The 17,070-nt window shown below is 37.4% G+C and overlaps 1 protein-coding gene across 2 annotated transcripts in view; it reads left to right on the forward strand.

The window, feature by feature from the left end:
• Positions 1-17,070, forward strand: part of USP3 (ubiquitin specific peptidase 3) — a 91,486-nt gene that overhangs the window by 54,675 nt on the left and 19,741 nt on the right. For both annotated transcript variants that reach the window (XM_065871497.1, XM_065871498.1), the window contains 3 exons: positions 2,601-2,747; positions 6,440-6,546; positions 6,725-6,805. In XM_065871497.1, coding sequence (XP_065727569.1) covers positions 2,601-2,747; positions 6,440-6,546; positions 6,725-6,805 — 335 coding nt within the window. The remainder of the gene's footprint in view (positions 1-2,600; positions 2,748-6,439; positions 6,547-6,724; positions 6,806-17,070) is intronic.

Here is a 17,070-nt window from a genome sequence, read left to right on the forward strand (position 1 = left end):
CAGACGTAATTGACTATTGTTAACCCTGGTCTTTGTTTTGAAGGAAATTTCTTTTATATTTCATGTTATTTAAATCTCTCCTGAGAAGGAGAGAATCATTTTGTAAGAATTTTAGAATTTCCTGACTCTAAATAGGAAAGGTAGAAATGATTAAGTTACTGCTAATCATGTCTGGACTTGATATAAAATTTCTAACAATCACCTACTTAGACTCTTGATGGGGATTTAATCTTTGTGTTTGGTTATTATATAAAAATTGCTTCCATTTGTTGAATGTCTATTATGTGTCGAGCACTTTAGGTATTTTATATCTGACCTTCATTAAGAAACACAACAAAATTCCCATCAGGGTAAGAAGTGTTAGCCCCATCTGAAAGAGGACGGAACTGAGACAGAGGAGAGTAGTTTGTTCAGTTTTATATATCTGGTAGGTGTTGGGACCAGAATTAGAACCCAGGTCTTCGTGGTGTTGGTCAGCGATAGACGTGTTAACAGTAATTTGTCCACGTGCCCCAGTGAGGCCCACCAACCACCTTTATACTCTTCTACTTGGTTCCCATGGTGACTCAGTTCCCTCTTCATCTAATAGAATTCTACTTTTCATCTAAATCTGCCGGTATCTCTGTTCTTTCTGGTTTCTTTAGCCCAGCTGTGAGCATGATTTAGTTTTTAGCTGCTTAATTTTACTCATTCTATTATTCCTACATTCTATTATTCCTACCAATGAAGGGAAAGAACTTTTGGAATAGGTAACCAGGTTGAGAAATTCGGGTGGCGTTTCCGGAGTGATTCCTATTACATATGAACTCTTAGATTTCCTTAATGACTGATCAGAATAGGATGTCTGTGTGTTCTTAGCAGGGCTTTCTCTTCGTTCTGTAGTAATTCAGATTGGTCCTCACTTTCATGTAATCAGAGAATAATTTTCTCTTGGTTAGCTCTAGATCTTGAGATGATATCATGAATAAAGTTTTAGTGCAGGATGACTGCACAGTGCCCAGGTGTGGGGTAGGGTTTTCTTCTCGTAATTGTTACTCCTATTTATGTGTACAGGGTAAAAGTTCTTAGAACATGCCGAAGTGGAAATGCAATGGGGTCTTGAATTATGTTTGTATTTATAATCCCAAAGTAAAATTTTTTAAAGTTTAGAAAGCCCATTTTCCTTGATTAACATGTGACAGTATCTAGGGAGTGTGATACCTAGGAATAAAATAAGAGGAGCCTGGGGAGTTCCCTGGTGGCCTAGTGACTAGGATCCCGGGCTTTCACTGCTGTGGCCTGGGTTCAATCCCTGGTTGGGGAACTGAGATCCCCGTAAGCTGCACGGCATGGCCAAAGGGGGGAGAAAGTGAGGAGCCTGAAATACAATCATGCATGTAGAAGTAGGAACAACTTTCCTCTATTAAATAAATAAATAAATGCAGAAAAAAAAGTACCCTAAATGTAATCAACAGCTTTGGACATAGAAATCATCAGAGCTATTCTTTCTCTTTTCACACCCAAACCAAAAGCCAGTCACTTAGCAGGGAAACTGTTCCTGAGTTTGAACTTCCCAGCAGACATATATCTACTTGCCACACTTCTTATGGCTTCGTAGCATGCCCAGCTTTTCCTGTCCTTTCTTTTTTCTTTTTTGCGGTACGCGGGCCTCTCACTGTTGTGGCCTCTCCCGCCGCGGAGCACAGGCTCTGGACGCGCAGGCTCAGCCTTCCATGCCTGTAAAAATGTAGGCAGTAGTCTTTCCTATCCATAATTTTATGAATGTACTTTAGATATCATTGCTGGATTTATCTACATAAACCTCTGTTACCTTCCAACTATACCAGCTTAATTTTCTGTCAGATTTCATTACTGTTCACTTGTCATTGATCTGTATTAGTAGAAGAATTCCATAGAATTTCCTGACTGAATATAGTGTAAGAAGTAACCTCAGAATATGTTGCTGTATATATTAAAGTTCTAGGCTAGAGCATAATTATAAGTCAACACGTTTTAAAGTTTTTATTTATTTAAAAAATCTCTTGAATCAGAGATTAGGATGCAAGTATAGAATGCTATACATCTTTAACTCTTTAGATAAAGTTTTTCTTCCTTTCAGCCAGTGTTTAAAAATTAGTATCTTTCAGTCTAAAGATTTAGTTTTAAATTCCTTATTTCTTATAATGGTGGTTTAGACCCAGTTTTCCGGTGCAGGTTAAGATGTGAAATTTTAACATTTGAGCATCTTCTACAGAGGCCGTGTGGGAAATGGGGAGATTCACAGTCCATCCAGGAGACATGTTACTCTCCTGTTGCAGGACTGTTCAGGCAGGTCACACAACCCCTTTTTTGCCCCTCAGTTTTCCTCTTAAGTGGGTCAGTTGAGATCACTAGAAGTCCAGTTAGCTCTACTATTCTGTGTTTTCAAACTTGTTTTTCAGTAGTGGAATTCTGTCTTGAAGGTACTTTTACATGTAAAACAAGGAGGAAGTGAGGAGCAAGAATCAGGGCGCCTCCCTGTGCTCTGAGCGCAGGGCTGTGGCCCTTCTCAACACTTTGCCCTCCTGCCTGTTTGGCTGGGCAGGCGGAGTCCCACAGTGACTGTTTCTGTTTGCTTCAAGGGGCTATCAGCAGCAGGACGCTCATGAGTTCATGCGCTACCTGTTAGACCACCTGCACTTGGAACTCCAGGGCGGTTTCAACGGTATTTCCCGCTCATCAATTCTGCAAGAGAATTCTACTCTGTCTGCAAGTAACAAATGTTGCATGTAAGATTTAGTTTCCTTTTGTTTTCTGGGAAGACCTCAGATTGCTACTGGTGTTCTTGTTTATTAGATTTATAATGGAAGGTGGGAAGTTTTCTGGACCTTTGCTGAAACTTTTGTGCACTTGAACTTTGTGACCAAGGGGACTAGCACATGCCTCCTGCTTCCAGATCGAAGGCATCTTGTACTTGCATCCAGGTGTAGTTCTAATCGTTATTTGCTATAGATTATTTTTAAACTTGAAAAAATAGAAAACATTTGTACAATTTAACACTAAAAATTTTCCTCCAACTGTATTGAATAATGTATGGGAGACAATTTTCATTTTGAATGTGAATTTTTCTAAAGCCTCATTTAGACTTAAATTTTCCAAAAATATGTCTGTTCTTTAATCAAATTGAGGCATTTGTAACATTTCAGAATTTTTTTTTTTGCCTCTCAGTATGAACAAAACAAACCTTTTGGGTTGCTTTCCCAGGTACTGATACCCCAAAATATACATTGAGATCAGAATGTTTATTTTGCTGAGGGAGAGAAAATTGACTTTTATTTCAGCTTGGATCTTGGTTAGTTGTCTCCTTTTGTTCAAATTTTGGGAAAAGTTTCATATTGACCTCTGCAGGAAAGGAATTATAAGACGAACTCCCCAAAGAAAGAAGAAAAGAGTAAGTTATATATAGAGTTTGCTGTAGTATATTGCCTGACAGTCCATAAATCGGATTTTGTGTAAGATAAGGTCTTTTTAATGACAGAGCAGTCTCAACAGCCAATCTGACTGTATCAGAGATGGGCAATCAATCAATATGAATTGCCATACTTTTTTAAATGTTTGAACCTAGGTCCTAGGAGCTATGGTTCACATTAGAATCCAGTACAGAAAGGGAAGGACCTGTGATCTGGTAGAAATGTTCTTGCTGCTAGCACCCAATCAAATATAGTATTAAATGAAAAATTCTGTTTTGTATTTTAGGATGACATATTCATACACAAAGGATATTGAGCTGGGCTCTATGAAGGATAGTCTGTGTGAAGTGAGAGGATATATGTCTTATTTGATGCCCAGGGCACCCTTAGGGAATCACATTGTGTGATATAAGATGTTCTTTTAGTAACTAATGAGTTTTCAGTATTAATCCATACCCTTTCATGATATTTTAAATAATAGTAATTTTAAGTTCCAGTAGTGAGTTAGGAACATAAAAAAATTATTAAGTATTCAAAACTCAGGCTCCTTTATATTCCCTTAAATTCACTGGAGGGTGCATTTCAGAATGTAAGGATCATATTTGCTAAAACTACAAAAAAAAGGTCTCCTGTATTTGTATTTATTCGTATAAACACACTGAACCCTACTGAAGGTGGGGGTGAGGATGGTAGAAATAAATGGCGGATGTGTTCTTTTTAACACATAGAAAATCATGAGTGCCAATATAAAGGAACTTTGCAGCATATAGCCTGTCCAAGTAGCCAATATTTAAACTCCCTCGTTGTGTAGTTATGATAAATGGAATAGTGATTTTGAAATAATTCGTGAACCTTGTTTTAAGTCATTGTATAATGACTAAGCTTAATGCCATACACATCAGATAGCCAAGAATTCATTAGTATCTTTTTCTCAGAGGAAGAAATTATAAAGGAGAAGTACATTGAGTTTAAATGTACTGCTTTTTAATGAAGCAGTTTCCATTTTAATTAAAGGCAGCAGTGTGTGTGAACATCAGTATAAAAGGGTCAATCATAGTCCCTTTATTTTTCAGTAGATTTTTTTTGGGGGGGTATATCCTTTGTGATACAGATATTAAATCTAAAACCTGAAATGGCCATTATATCCTACAGTTCCCATTGTATCTTCCCTTTGTAATTTACTAAAGCCATGTGTGTCCTATGAACAACTTAAAGAAACAAAAAAGCTACAGTATGTTTCTTTTGCCAGTGAGGAAGGAAGCCCTTTCATAGAAAAGGAAGCAAACTTTTAAAATAATAGAATTGCTCAGGTAAGTTTTGTCTGTCTCATCGTTGCAGTAGGTCTAATTTGGAGCAACTCGAAGTACGGTTCAGTGTTATTAGGAGTACTACTGACTGCAAGTGACAGAAACCACCTCAAATTGCTATTAGCGAAAAAGAGCAATATACTGGCTCAAGTAACTGCATAAGTGCACAAAAGTTATTATCTGTGTTCACTGTAGTACTATTAATGACAGCACACAAATGAACCTCAGTATCCATTGATATTTTTGTGTTTATTCTGATTCATCTTTATTTGCTCTGTTGACAATTTTATGCGGGTTCCTGTTGTTGCAGTGAAACCCATTTTGGGTTTTTTTTTTTTCGCGGTACACGGGCCTCTCACTGTTGTGGCCTCTCCCGTTGTGGAGCACAGGCTCAGCGGCCATGGCTCACGGGCCCAGCCGCTCTGCGGCATGTGGGATCTTCCCGGACCGGGGCACGAACCTGCATCCCCTGCATCGGCAGGCGGACTCACAACCACTGTGCCACCAGGGAAGCCCGCCATTTTGGTTTTTAAAATATTTTTTTCTTGAAGTAGTTAAATTAAGAGAAGGAGCATAGTGTCCACAGCAGGTGCTCAGGTCAGGCCAGCTGCGTGAACTTGAGCCAAGTTATTTAACCTCTGAACCTCAGCTTCCTGGTCTGCAAAATGGGGATGATCTTATCTACCTCAGAGTTGTTGTGAGGATTAATTGATTTACATGGAAAGTACCTAGAATGGAGCCTGGCATGTAAGTGCTAAATAATATAAGTGCTTGCTAATCATGCTGTCACTGGTGCACTATTCTTGTGCATTCTCTGTCCATACCGTGGCAGGCTGTGCACCTGTGAGTTACATGTCCAAGATACATACTTAGGAAAGAGAAGCAAAAGGCAAGTATGATCCTGATTATTGTTATAAAAGATGTTTACAACACTCTAAGGGCTTTCTTTTTGGTAAGCACTTGTCTAAAAGCACTGTAGGTATATTCCCATTTCATTGTCACCAGGCCTCTGAGGTAGATAGATGTTATGCCTGTTTCACATTTGATGAAGCTGAGGCACAGAGAGGTTAAGTAATATTAGGACAGTTGGTTTCTTATTGTTCTTAAAGTGCTGTACATATTATCTCCACAAGGGAATCATTATATTGTTTTAAGTGAGCTTTTTAAACGGCTTGTTGATAGTAATAATCCAGCACTTCAAATGTGAAGTCATATCTCCACCAGTGATTACTAAGTATGTATTAAATTTGTTTACCTCATTTTCCCCAAATATGACCATCTAAAAAACTCTGAAACTATCTTTGATCAAGGTTGTTGTTCAAAGTAAAGTAATTGAGAGTGCTCCCCATAATATGAGAAGTCTTGCAAAGGGTCCAATCTAAGGCAGTTCCCTCTTTTCTGAGGGGTATAATTGAGGGAAAGGGGTCCTGTTGCCCTGAGTACAGGCACGTACGTGATCTGTTAGTAATGGCAACTGTTCAGTGTTAGTAACTTTTGTACAAAGTAGTGGGATTGGGAGAGGAGCTGGGGGAAGGACAGTGGCTTAAACCTTTCACTTGGTATACATCTATATATAGCTTCAAAATTTTTGTGTTATTTTATAATTTAAATTAATAAATGATATATATACACCCCCAAACAGAGCCGCCTATAGGACCTTTACACATATTTACTGAGATGTTTTCCTGTGTGATTTTTCTCTAGAAATGGAGCATCTACAGTTGTCACGGCTATATTCGGAGGCATTCTCCAAAATGAGGTTAACTGCCTCATATGTGGGACAGAATCTAGAAAGTTTGATCCATTCCTAGGTAAGACATATTTGGCATATGGAGATATGATATTGTATTAAAATAATAACTGTAATGTTTCCTTTGAAAACTAAGACAGTAAAGAGATAAATCCTTAAAAATACATCAATTTTTGAAATTATTTTTTGAGTGTGGTTATATGCCTTTAACAATTCTGTTTTCCTTGTTTCCTTTGAAGACCTTTCATTAGATATTCCAAGTCAGTTCAGAAATAAGCGCTCTAAGAATCAAGAAAATGGACCAGTTTGTTCATTACGAGGTAAAGATACTTTGATGTTCTAGAATTTTTCCCCCTTGAAATAGCAAATAATTGTTGTAATTAATTAATTTGTGTTATAACTTAACAAAAGTCAAACCTGAATGTCTCTTCTTGTACAAAAAAATTGTTTAGCAAGATACTGACCTGCCAGGTGAAACGTATTTCTCACCTTTCTCCTCTTCTTAAAACTAGTTTAAAATTGAAAGTTTGTAACAAAACTTTTTCTGATCTAATGAAATAGAATTTATTCTATGGATATTTTACTAGTAACCAGAGGAAGAAAGAACCTCTGAAAAGGTTTATAAATTATGGTGTCATTCACTCTTTTGTATGACTAACAATTTGAGAGCTCTCTTGCTGACATAACTGTTGGCTAAGCCTTTTAATCTTGCTTTTAATTGCAAGATTCAAATTCACATCTGAACAGATTTTTTCCTTGTTGAGTGTTAACTACTTTAGTCAAGGCAGAAGACCTGTCCTTGACCAACCACTAAAATGACTAATCGTTCTTTTTAGTCATAGAAAGAAGAAACTAGGATAGAAAAAAGAAAGAGGATTAGTATGTGTTCTGTCATTAAGTACCTCTACAGTGAAGGCAAGTAAGGTTTCTACCCTGAATTACATGTTCACTAAAAGTTTTAGGGAGTATTGTCAAAAAGTTTTAGGTAGCATTGTCATAATGATTAATATACATATAATGTAAACTTTTCTTACAAAACAGAAGATTCTGTTGGTCTAAAACTGTACTGTCCAATATGCAACCATGAAGTCACATGTGCCTATTAAAATTTAAATCAATCAAAGTGAAATTTCAAATTCCATTGCTCAGTTATACTAGCCGTATTTAGAGTGATCGGGAGCCACCTGGGGCCAGTGGCTACTGTAGTGGTCAGCACAGATGTAGAACATTTCCACTGTTGCAGAAAGTTCTAGTGGACGGTGCTGCTGTAGAAGCAAATTATCCTGTAAAATGTAGATGAAAACACTTTGTTCTCCATCTATACAACAGTGTTGATTGTCTCTTTTGAACAGGAGTACAGAAGAAATTTAAGGAAGCCCCATCCATGCCACTTCCCTCTAAAATATGTGGCTCTAGTATGTTTCTCTAAAACTGTTCTTGGCCTATTTGAGATTAAGAAAATATCACAGTATACTTGTAGCAAGTGTCTGTCAGATCATTTTCCCTTTATATTTATGGCATATGAATACAGGCTAACTTAAGCATAAGACAAATATTATTTGACCATTTAGAGGGGAAATCAGTGAAAGTTAAAGGAATTAGCCTCAAATTATATAATCTAATCTAAATTAGATTGACTTCATCTTAAAATTTCAATAAGAACACTAATAATATTAATGTAGTAAAAAATACTGTTCCTTAATATCTATATCTGGGTATCTTAATATCTATATCTGGGTATCTATTTGAATCATAATTCCTCATGTTAAACAAAACTGTTAGTCCAGATGATTTTTGACTGATTGGAAGACCCAGAGACACTCATTTGCTCAGGTTTCTTTCCTCCTTCCTTCAGTGCTGATTCCCCCCACCCCTCCTGAATTGGTCATACATGGTTCTTATTGCCTCTGTAACATTTCACTTAAACTTAATGCCCTAATACTGAGAGATGTTCCTTTCTTGAGACCATCCAGGAGAGTGTATGACACAGCTTACTTAGGTGGTTGACTGGTACTAAAACAAGAATAGTGGCAAGTGGAATTTGCCTCATATCCCAAGTAGTATTTTTCTTGGCTCCTTGAAATCTGATAAAGATTGGTATTAGCATCAGGGGGCCCAGACCATCCTGAGGTGTTGAGGGTTTGGCTAGAAACATGTTTCCTGTATTCTCAGCTGGCTTTCCTTTGAATTCATTTTGTTAAAGAGCTTACTGTCAGCTTTAGAATGTCTAAACCATGCAGTATCTGCGAAATGCAACAAAACGAGATTTTCAGACGATGCTGGTGGTTTTCAAGAAGCCACCTAGTAAAGGACCCAGGGGGCTAGAAAAATTTCCAGATGAAAAGGCAGCATATTTCAGAGACTTTCGCAAGGTAACTGAACAGTACAACATCAAAAATATAACCAGGCTGCCTCGAGAGACAAAGAAGCACATGCAGTGGCAATTATCTTTCATGATGAAGCATCAAAGACATTTTGCCTTTGAGGGCTTCTGCTGAAGAATGAGGGAGAGGCTGGAGACAAGATGGTGGAGTAGAAGGACTTGAGCTCACCTCCTCTCACAAAAACACCAAATCACAACTAACTGCTGAACAACCATCGACAAAAAAGACTCGAACCTACCACAAAAGATATTCTATACCCAAAGACAAAGAAGAAGCCACAATGAGACGGTAGGAGGGGCACTTGTACAATATAATCAAATCCCATATCTGGCAGGTGGGTGACCTACAAACTGGAAAATAACTATATCGCAGAGATTCCCACAGGAGTGAGTTCTGAGCTCAATACCAGGCTTCCCAGCCTTGGGGTCTGGAATCAGGAGAAGGAGTCTCCAGAGCTTTTGGATTTGAAGGCCAGGGGGGCTTGAGTGCAGGAGCTCCATAGGACTGGAGGAAACAGAGACGCCACTCTTGGAGGGCACACACAAGGTTTCACATGCACTGGGACCCAGGGCAAAGCAGTCATAGGAGCCTGGGTCAGACCTACCTGAGGGTCTTGGAAGGTCTCCTGGGGATGTGGGGTTTGACTGTGGCTCACTATGGGGACAAGGACACTGGTGGCAGACGCCCCAGGGAATACTCAATTGGTGTGAGCTCTCCTGGAGGTCACCATTTTAGCAAAGAGACCTGACCCCACCCAACAGCCTACAGGCTTCAGTGCTGGCGCACTTCAGGCCAAACAACCAACAGGGTGGGAACAGAGCCCCACCTGTCATCAGACTGGCTGCCTAAAGTCATCCAGAGCCAACAGCCACCTATAAATACACCTCCTGAGTTGGCCCTGCCCATCAGAGGGACAAGACCCAGCTCCACCCACCAGGGGGCAGACACAAGCCCCTGGACCAACCTCACCCACTAGAGGGCAGACACCAGAACCAAGAAGAATTACAGTCCTGCAGCCTGGGGAACAGAGACCTCAAACACACAAAGTTAGATAAAATGAGATTGCAGAGAAATATGTTCCAGGTGAAAGAACAAGATAAAACCCCAGAAGAACAACTCAATGAAGTGGAGATAGGCAATCTACTTGAAAAAAAAAATTCAGAGTAGTAACAGTAAAGTTGATCCAAGATCTCGGAAAAAGAATGGAGGCACAGACCAAGAGGATACAAGAAATGTTTAATAAAGAGCTAGAAGCTTTAAAGAACAAACAAGAGATGAACAATACACTAGAAGGAATCAGTAGTAGAATAAATGAGGCAGAAGAACAAACAAGTGAGCTGGAAGACACACTGGTGGAAATCACTGCTGTGGAACAGAATAAGAAGAATGAAAAGAAGTGAGGACACTCTAAGAGACCTCCAGGGTAACATTAAACATACCAACATTCGCATGATATGGGTCCCAGAAGGAGAAGAGAGAAAGGGCCTGAGAAAATATTTGAAGAGAGATAATAGCCAAAAACTTCCCTAACATGGGAAAGGAAACACACAGTCAAGTCCAGGAAGTGCAGAGAATCCCATACAGGATAAACCCAGGGAGGAACACACCAAGACACATATGAATCAAATTGACGAAAATTAAAGACAAAAAGAAAATATTAAAAACAACAAGTGAAAAGCAGCAAATAACATACAAGGGGATCCCCATACGGTTTTATCAGCTGATTTTTCAGCAGAAACTCTGCAGGCCAGAAGGGAGTGGCATGATATACTTAAAGTGATACAAGGGAGAAGCCTACAACCAAGAATACTCAACCCAGCAAGGCTCTCGTTCATATTCAACAGAGAAATCAAAAGCTTTACAGACAAGCAAAAGCTAAGAGAATTCAGCACCACCAGTTTTATGACAAATGTGAAAGGAACTTCTCTAGGTGGAAAAGGCCACAGCTAGAAATGAGAAAATTACGAATGGGAAAGCTCACCAATAAAGGTAAACATACAGTAAAGGTAGGAAATCATCAAACCACAAATATGATATCAAAATCAGCAATTGTGAGGAGAGTACAAATGCATTTGAAATTAAGAGACCAGCAACTTAATCCTGTATGTATATATAGACAGATATATATATATATATATATAATATATAGATATATATATCAAAACCTCAATGTAGCTGCAAACCAAAAATCTATAATAGACACATGAAAAAGAAAAGGCAGTCCAAACACAATACTAAAGAAAGACCTACAAAAACAAATCCAAAACAGTTAACAAAATGGCAATAAGAACATACTGATAATTACCTTAAACATAAACAGATTAAATGCTCGAACCAAAAGACACAGATTGGCTGAATAGAAACAGAAAGCGAGTCCCATACAGGATAAATACAAGGGAAAACATGCCAAGACACATGCTAATCAAACTATCAAAAATTAAATATAAAGAAAAAATATTAAAAGTAGCAAGGGAAAAACAAAAAATAACATACAAGAGAATCCCCATAAGGTTAATAGCTGATCTTTCAGCAGAAAGTCTGCCAGCCAGATGGGGGTGGCAGGACATATTAAAAGTTATGAAAGGGAAAAATCTAGAAAAAAGATTGCTGTAACAGCAAGGATCTCATTCAGATTCGATGGAGAAATTAAAACATTTACAGACAAGCAAGAGCTAAGAGAATTCAGCACCACCAAAGCAGCTTTACATCAAATGCTAAAGGAACTTCTCTAGGCAGGAAATACAAGAGAAGGAAAAGACCTACAATAACAAATTGAAAACAATTAAGAAAATGGTAATAGGAACATACATATCAATAACTACCTTATATGTAAATGGATTAAATGTTACAACCAAAAGACACAGACCACATGTTGGGCAACAAAGCAAGCCTTGGTAAATTTTAAAAAACTGAAATCATATCAAGCTTCTTTTCTGACCACAATGCTGTAAGATTAGAAATCAACTACAAGGAAAAAACTAAAAAAAACAAACATGTGGAGGCTAAACAGTATGCTGTCAAACAACCAATGGATCACTGAAGAAATCAAAGAGGAAGTCAAAAAGTACCTGGAGACAAATGAAAATGAAAGCCAAGATGATACAAAACTTATGGGACACAGCAAAAGCAGTTCTAAGAGGGAAGTTTTCTTCTTAGGAAACAAGAAAAATCTCAAGTAAACAACCTAACCTTACACCTAAAGCAACTAGAGAAAGAACAAACAAAACCCAAAGTTAGTAGAAGAAAAGAAATCATAAAGATCAGAGCAGAAATAAATGAAATAGAGAGGAAGAAAATAACAGAAAAGAACAAGGAAACGAAAAGCTGGTTCTTTGAGAAGATGAGCAAAATTGATAAACCTTCAGCCAGACTCATCAAGAAAAAAAGGGAGAGGGCTCAAAAAAATAATAAAATTAGAAATGAAAAAGAAGTTACAGTGGACACCATAGAAATACAAAGGATCATAAGAGACAAGCAACTCTATGCCAATAAAATGGACAACCTAGAAGAAATGGACAAATTCTTAGAAAGGTACAAACCTCCAAGATTGAACCAGGAAGAAACAGAAAATACGAACAGACCTATTATAAGCACCAAAATTGAAACTCTGATTTTAAAACTTCAAACAAACAAAAGTCCAGGACCAGATGGCTTCACAGGCAAAGTCTATCAAACATTTAGAGAAGAGTTAACACCTATCCTTCTGAAACTATTCCAAAATACTGCAGAGGAAGGAACACTCCCAAACTCATTCTATGAGGCCATCATCACCCTGATAACCAAAACCAGACAAAGGTACCACAAAAAAGTAACTTACAGGCTAATATCACTGATGAACATAGCTGCAAAAATCCTCAACAAAATACTAGCAAGCCAAATCCAACAATACATTAAAAGGGTCATACACCATGATCAAGTGGGATTTATCCCAGGGATGCAAGGATTTTTCAATATCCTCAAATCAATCAGTGTGTTATATACCACATTAACAAATTGAAGTAGAAAAACCATATGATCATCTCAATAGATGCAGAAAAAGCTTTTGACAAAATTCAACACCCATTTATGATAAAAACTCATGAAAGTGGGCCTAGAGGGAACCTACCTCAACATAATAAAGCCATATATGACAAACCCACAGCTAACATCACACTCAATTGTGAAAAGCTGAAAGCATTTCCTCTAAGATCAGGAACAAGACAAGGATGTCCACTCTCCCCACTTTTATTCAACATAGTTTTGGAAGTCTTAGCCACGGCAATCAGAGAAGAAAAAGAAATAAAAGGAATCCAAATTGGAAAAGAAGAAGTAAAACTGTCACTGTTTGCAGATGACATACTATGCATAGAAAATACTAAAGATGCTACTAGAAAACTACTAAAGCTCATCAGTGAATTTGGTAAAGTTGCAGGATACAAAATTAATACACAGAAATCTCTTGCATTCCTATATACTAACAACCAAAGATCAGAAAGAGAAATTAAGGAAACAGTCGCATTTACCATCACATCAAAAAGAACCAAGTACCTAGGAATAAACCTACCTGAGGAAGCAAAAGACCTTATACTCCAAGAACTATAAGACGATGATGAAAGAAACTGAACGTGACACAAACAGATGGAAAGATATACCACATTCTGGGATTGGAAGAATCAGTATTATCAAAATGACTGTACTACCCAAAGCAATCTACACATTCAATGCAATCTCTATTAAATTACCAATGGCCTTTTTCACAGAACTAGAACAAAAAATTTTACAATTTTAATGGAATCACAAATGACCCCAAATAGCCAAAGCAGTCCTGAGAAAGAAAAATGGACTTGGAGGAATCATGCTCCCTGACTTCAGACTGTACTACAAAGCTACAGTAATCAAAACAGTATGGTACTGGCCCCGAAACAAATATAGATCAGTGGAACAGGATAGAAGGTCCAGAGATAAACCCATGCACCTATGGTCAACTAATCTATGAAATGGAAAAAAGACAGTCTCTTCAATAAGTGGTGCTGGGAAAACTGGACAGCTATGTATAAAAGAATGAAACTAGAATATTCTCTAACACCATACACAAAAATAAAATGGGTAAAAGACCTAAATGTAAGACTGGATACTGTAAAACTCTTAGAGGAAAACATAGGCAGGACACTCTTTAACATAAATGGCAACAAAATCCTTTTGGATCCACCTCCTACAGTAATGAAAACAAAAATAAACAAATGGGACCTAATTAAAGTTAACACCTTCAGTGCAGCAAAGGAAACCATAAAGAAAACAAAAAGACAACCCTCACAATGGGAGAAAATATTTGCAAATGAAGCAACTGACAAGTGATTAATCTTCAAAATATACAAACAGCTCATGCAGCTCAGTAACAAAAACACCAAACAACCCAATCAACAAATGGGCTGATCTAAACAGACATTTCTCCAAAGAAGACAGATGGCCAAAAAGCACATGAAAAGATGCTTACATCTCTAATTATTAGAGAAATGCAAGTCAAAACTACAATGAGGTATCACCTCACACCAGTCAGAATGGCCATCATCAAAAAGTCTACAAACAATAAATGCTGGAGAGAGTGTGGAGAAAAGGGAACCCTCTTGCACTGTTGGTAGGAATGTAAATTGGTTACAACCATTATGAACAACAGTATGGAGGTTCCTTAAAAAAGTAAAACTAGAACTACCATATGACCAGCAATCCCACTCCTGGGCATATATCTGGAGAAAACCATAATTTGAAAGATGTATGCACCCCAATGTTCACTGCAGCACTATTTACCATAGCCAGGACATGGAAGCAACCTAAATGTCCATCAACAGAGGAAGGGATAAAGAAGATGTGGTACATATATACAGTAGAATATTACTCAGCCATAAAAAATAAAATAATGTCATTTGCAGTAACATGGATGGACTTAGAGATTATCATGCTAAGTGAAGTAAGCCAACAGAGAAAGACCAATACTATATATTGCTTATATGTGGAATCTAAAAAAAAAGATACTAATGAATTTATATACCAAACAGAAATAGGCCCACAGACATAGAAAACAAACTTAAGGTTACCAAAGGGGAAAGCGGGGCAAGGGATAAATTATAATAGGAGTTTGGGATTAACATATACACACTACTATATATAAAGTAGATAACCAACAAGGTCCTACTGTATAGCACAGGGAACTATATTCAATATTTTGTAATAACCTGTAAGGGAAAGGAATCTGAAAAAATCGATATATGCATATGTATAACTGAATCACTTTGCTGTGCGCCTGAAACCCAGACAGTATTGTAAATCAAATACACTTCAGTAAAAAATAAACAAATAAATAGCTTACATCAGCTTTAAAAAGTATACGATGGGGTGTGGTAACGCTTCATTCTCTTTTTGTTTACCACTAATATCAATTAAGGGCAGTCATTTTTCTTGGACAGTCCATAGTGTGATGAATTTTAGTTGAGTAATACACATTTGTTTATTAAATGGGGATGGAGATGTGTGATTACCTGATAAGTCTTGCTTTTACATGCTTAGACATCTGCTTGGCTAGAATTACTTATGTGCTTTTTGGATCTGTAATTGTTAAGGTTAGTTTTCATTTAAAAAGGAAAGGTGATGGTGAGAAAGACCACTGTCATTTGAAATCATTTAACTGAAAGGGTGTATGGGAGGCGAAAATAACCCCGTGTCTAAACCCTAACAAAGATACCATCCGAAAGGAAAAAAAATGTAGCTTTATCTTACTAATACTATAAATTAAAGAATCTTAAATAAAATGTTAGCAGATAGAATCCAGTAGTCCTAAAACAGTAATATACAGAGATCAAGTAGGATTTATTTCAGTAATGCAAGACTGATTTAATATTAGAAAGTATAATTTATTGGGAGAAGAAAAATCAAAATGCCCAAATAGGTTTTGATAAAATTGTGAATTCATGACTGATTAAATTTAAAAGAAGAAAAAAAAAAGCCCTATTATCATAGGAATAGACATGTTCTTAACTTGTTGAGGGTTATCTATCAAAAGCTGTCAGTGATCATGACAGTTAATAGTGAAGCACTAATGCCTTTCCGTTACAGTCAGGAATCAGCCAGGAGGACTGCTGCTGTGGGACAAGGCAGTAGACAAGGAAAAGAAATAAGAATAAGTAGTGAAGAGGAAAGACCAAATTATTACATACCTAGAACATTTCAAGAGAATCAGTTGGAAATTATGAAAGAATGTTTAGCCTTAGCTATCTCTGGAACGCAGAAGACCTGCTTTCCTAGCCCTCAGTTAACAAAAAAATAAACACAGATATTGATTTGATAAATAAATGCTTAATGTGGAGCTAAAAAGCTTAGTAAGATGGCCAAATAGAAAATAGGCAAAAGACAACTGCTTTCTTATACATAGCAAAAGATCCTATTCACAGTTGTATTAAAAACTCAAAAGTTGGGCTTCCCTGGTGGCGCAGTGGTTGAGAGTCCGCCTGCCGATGCAGGGGACGCGGGTTCGTGCCCCGGTCTGGGAGGATCCCACGTGCCGCGGAGCGGCTGGGCCCGTGAGCCATGGCCGCTGAGCCTGCGCGTCCGGAGCCTGTCCTCCGCAACGGGAGAGGCCACAACAGTGAGAGGCCCGCGTAACGCATAAAAAAAAAAAAAAAAAAAAAAACTCAAAAGTACTTGAGGATAAATTTATTGAGAAATATGCAAGACCTAGATGAAGAAATTATAAAACTTTATAAAAGGACAGAAAAAGCTAGAATTAACAGAGCCATGTCATATTCTTGGATGGGAAGACCCAGTATGACAGAGATGTAGTTTTCCCCCAAATTACTTCTTACATTTATTCTAATTAGTTCAGAAGTTCTTCTGTAAGCAGATATTCTTCAGAGGAATTAAAAAAGTTTTAAAACAAAAATAATGGAGCAGGACAGAGATGACATAGGTAGTGTCCTGGAAGTACTATGTATATGGGAATTTACTAAATGGCAAAGGAGATACTTGAAATTAGTGGAGAAAATAAGAAATTAGTCAATAGGTTGTATTAGTGTAAATGAAAATTTATGTGGGAATCATTAATTTCATTCCTAACTCATGTTTTGCCAGATTAATTTGAGACTTCAAGATTTAGTGTGAAAAATAAAACCACAAGGGCATTATAGTAAAACATCTTTTTGATCGTGTTATAGGAGAGAGCTTTGTAAGTATAT

The sequence above is a fragment of the Phocoena phocoena genome, chromosome 2 (assembly GCF_963924675.1).
Source record: "Phocoena phocoena chromosome 2, mPhoPho1.1, whole genome shotgun sequence".
NCBI lineage: Eukaryota > Metazoa > Chordata > Mammalia > Artiodactyla > Phocoenidae > Phocoena > Phocoena phocoena.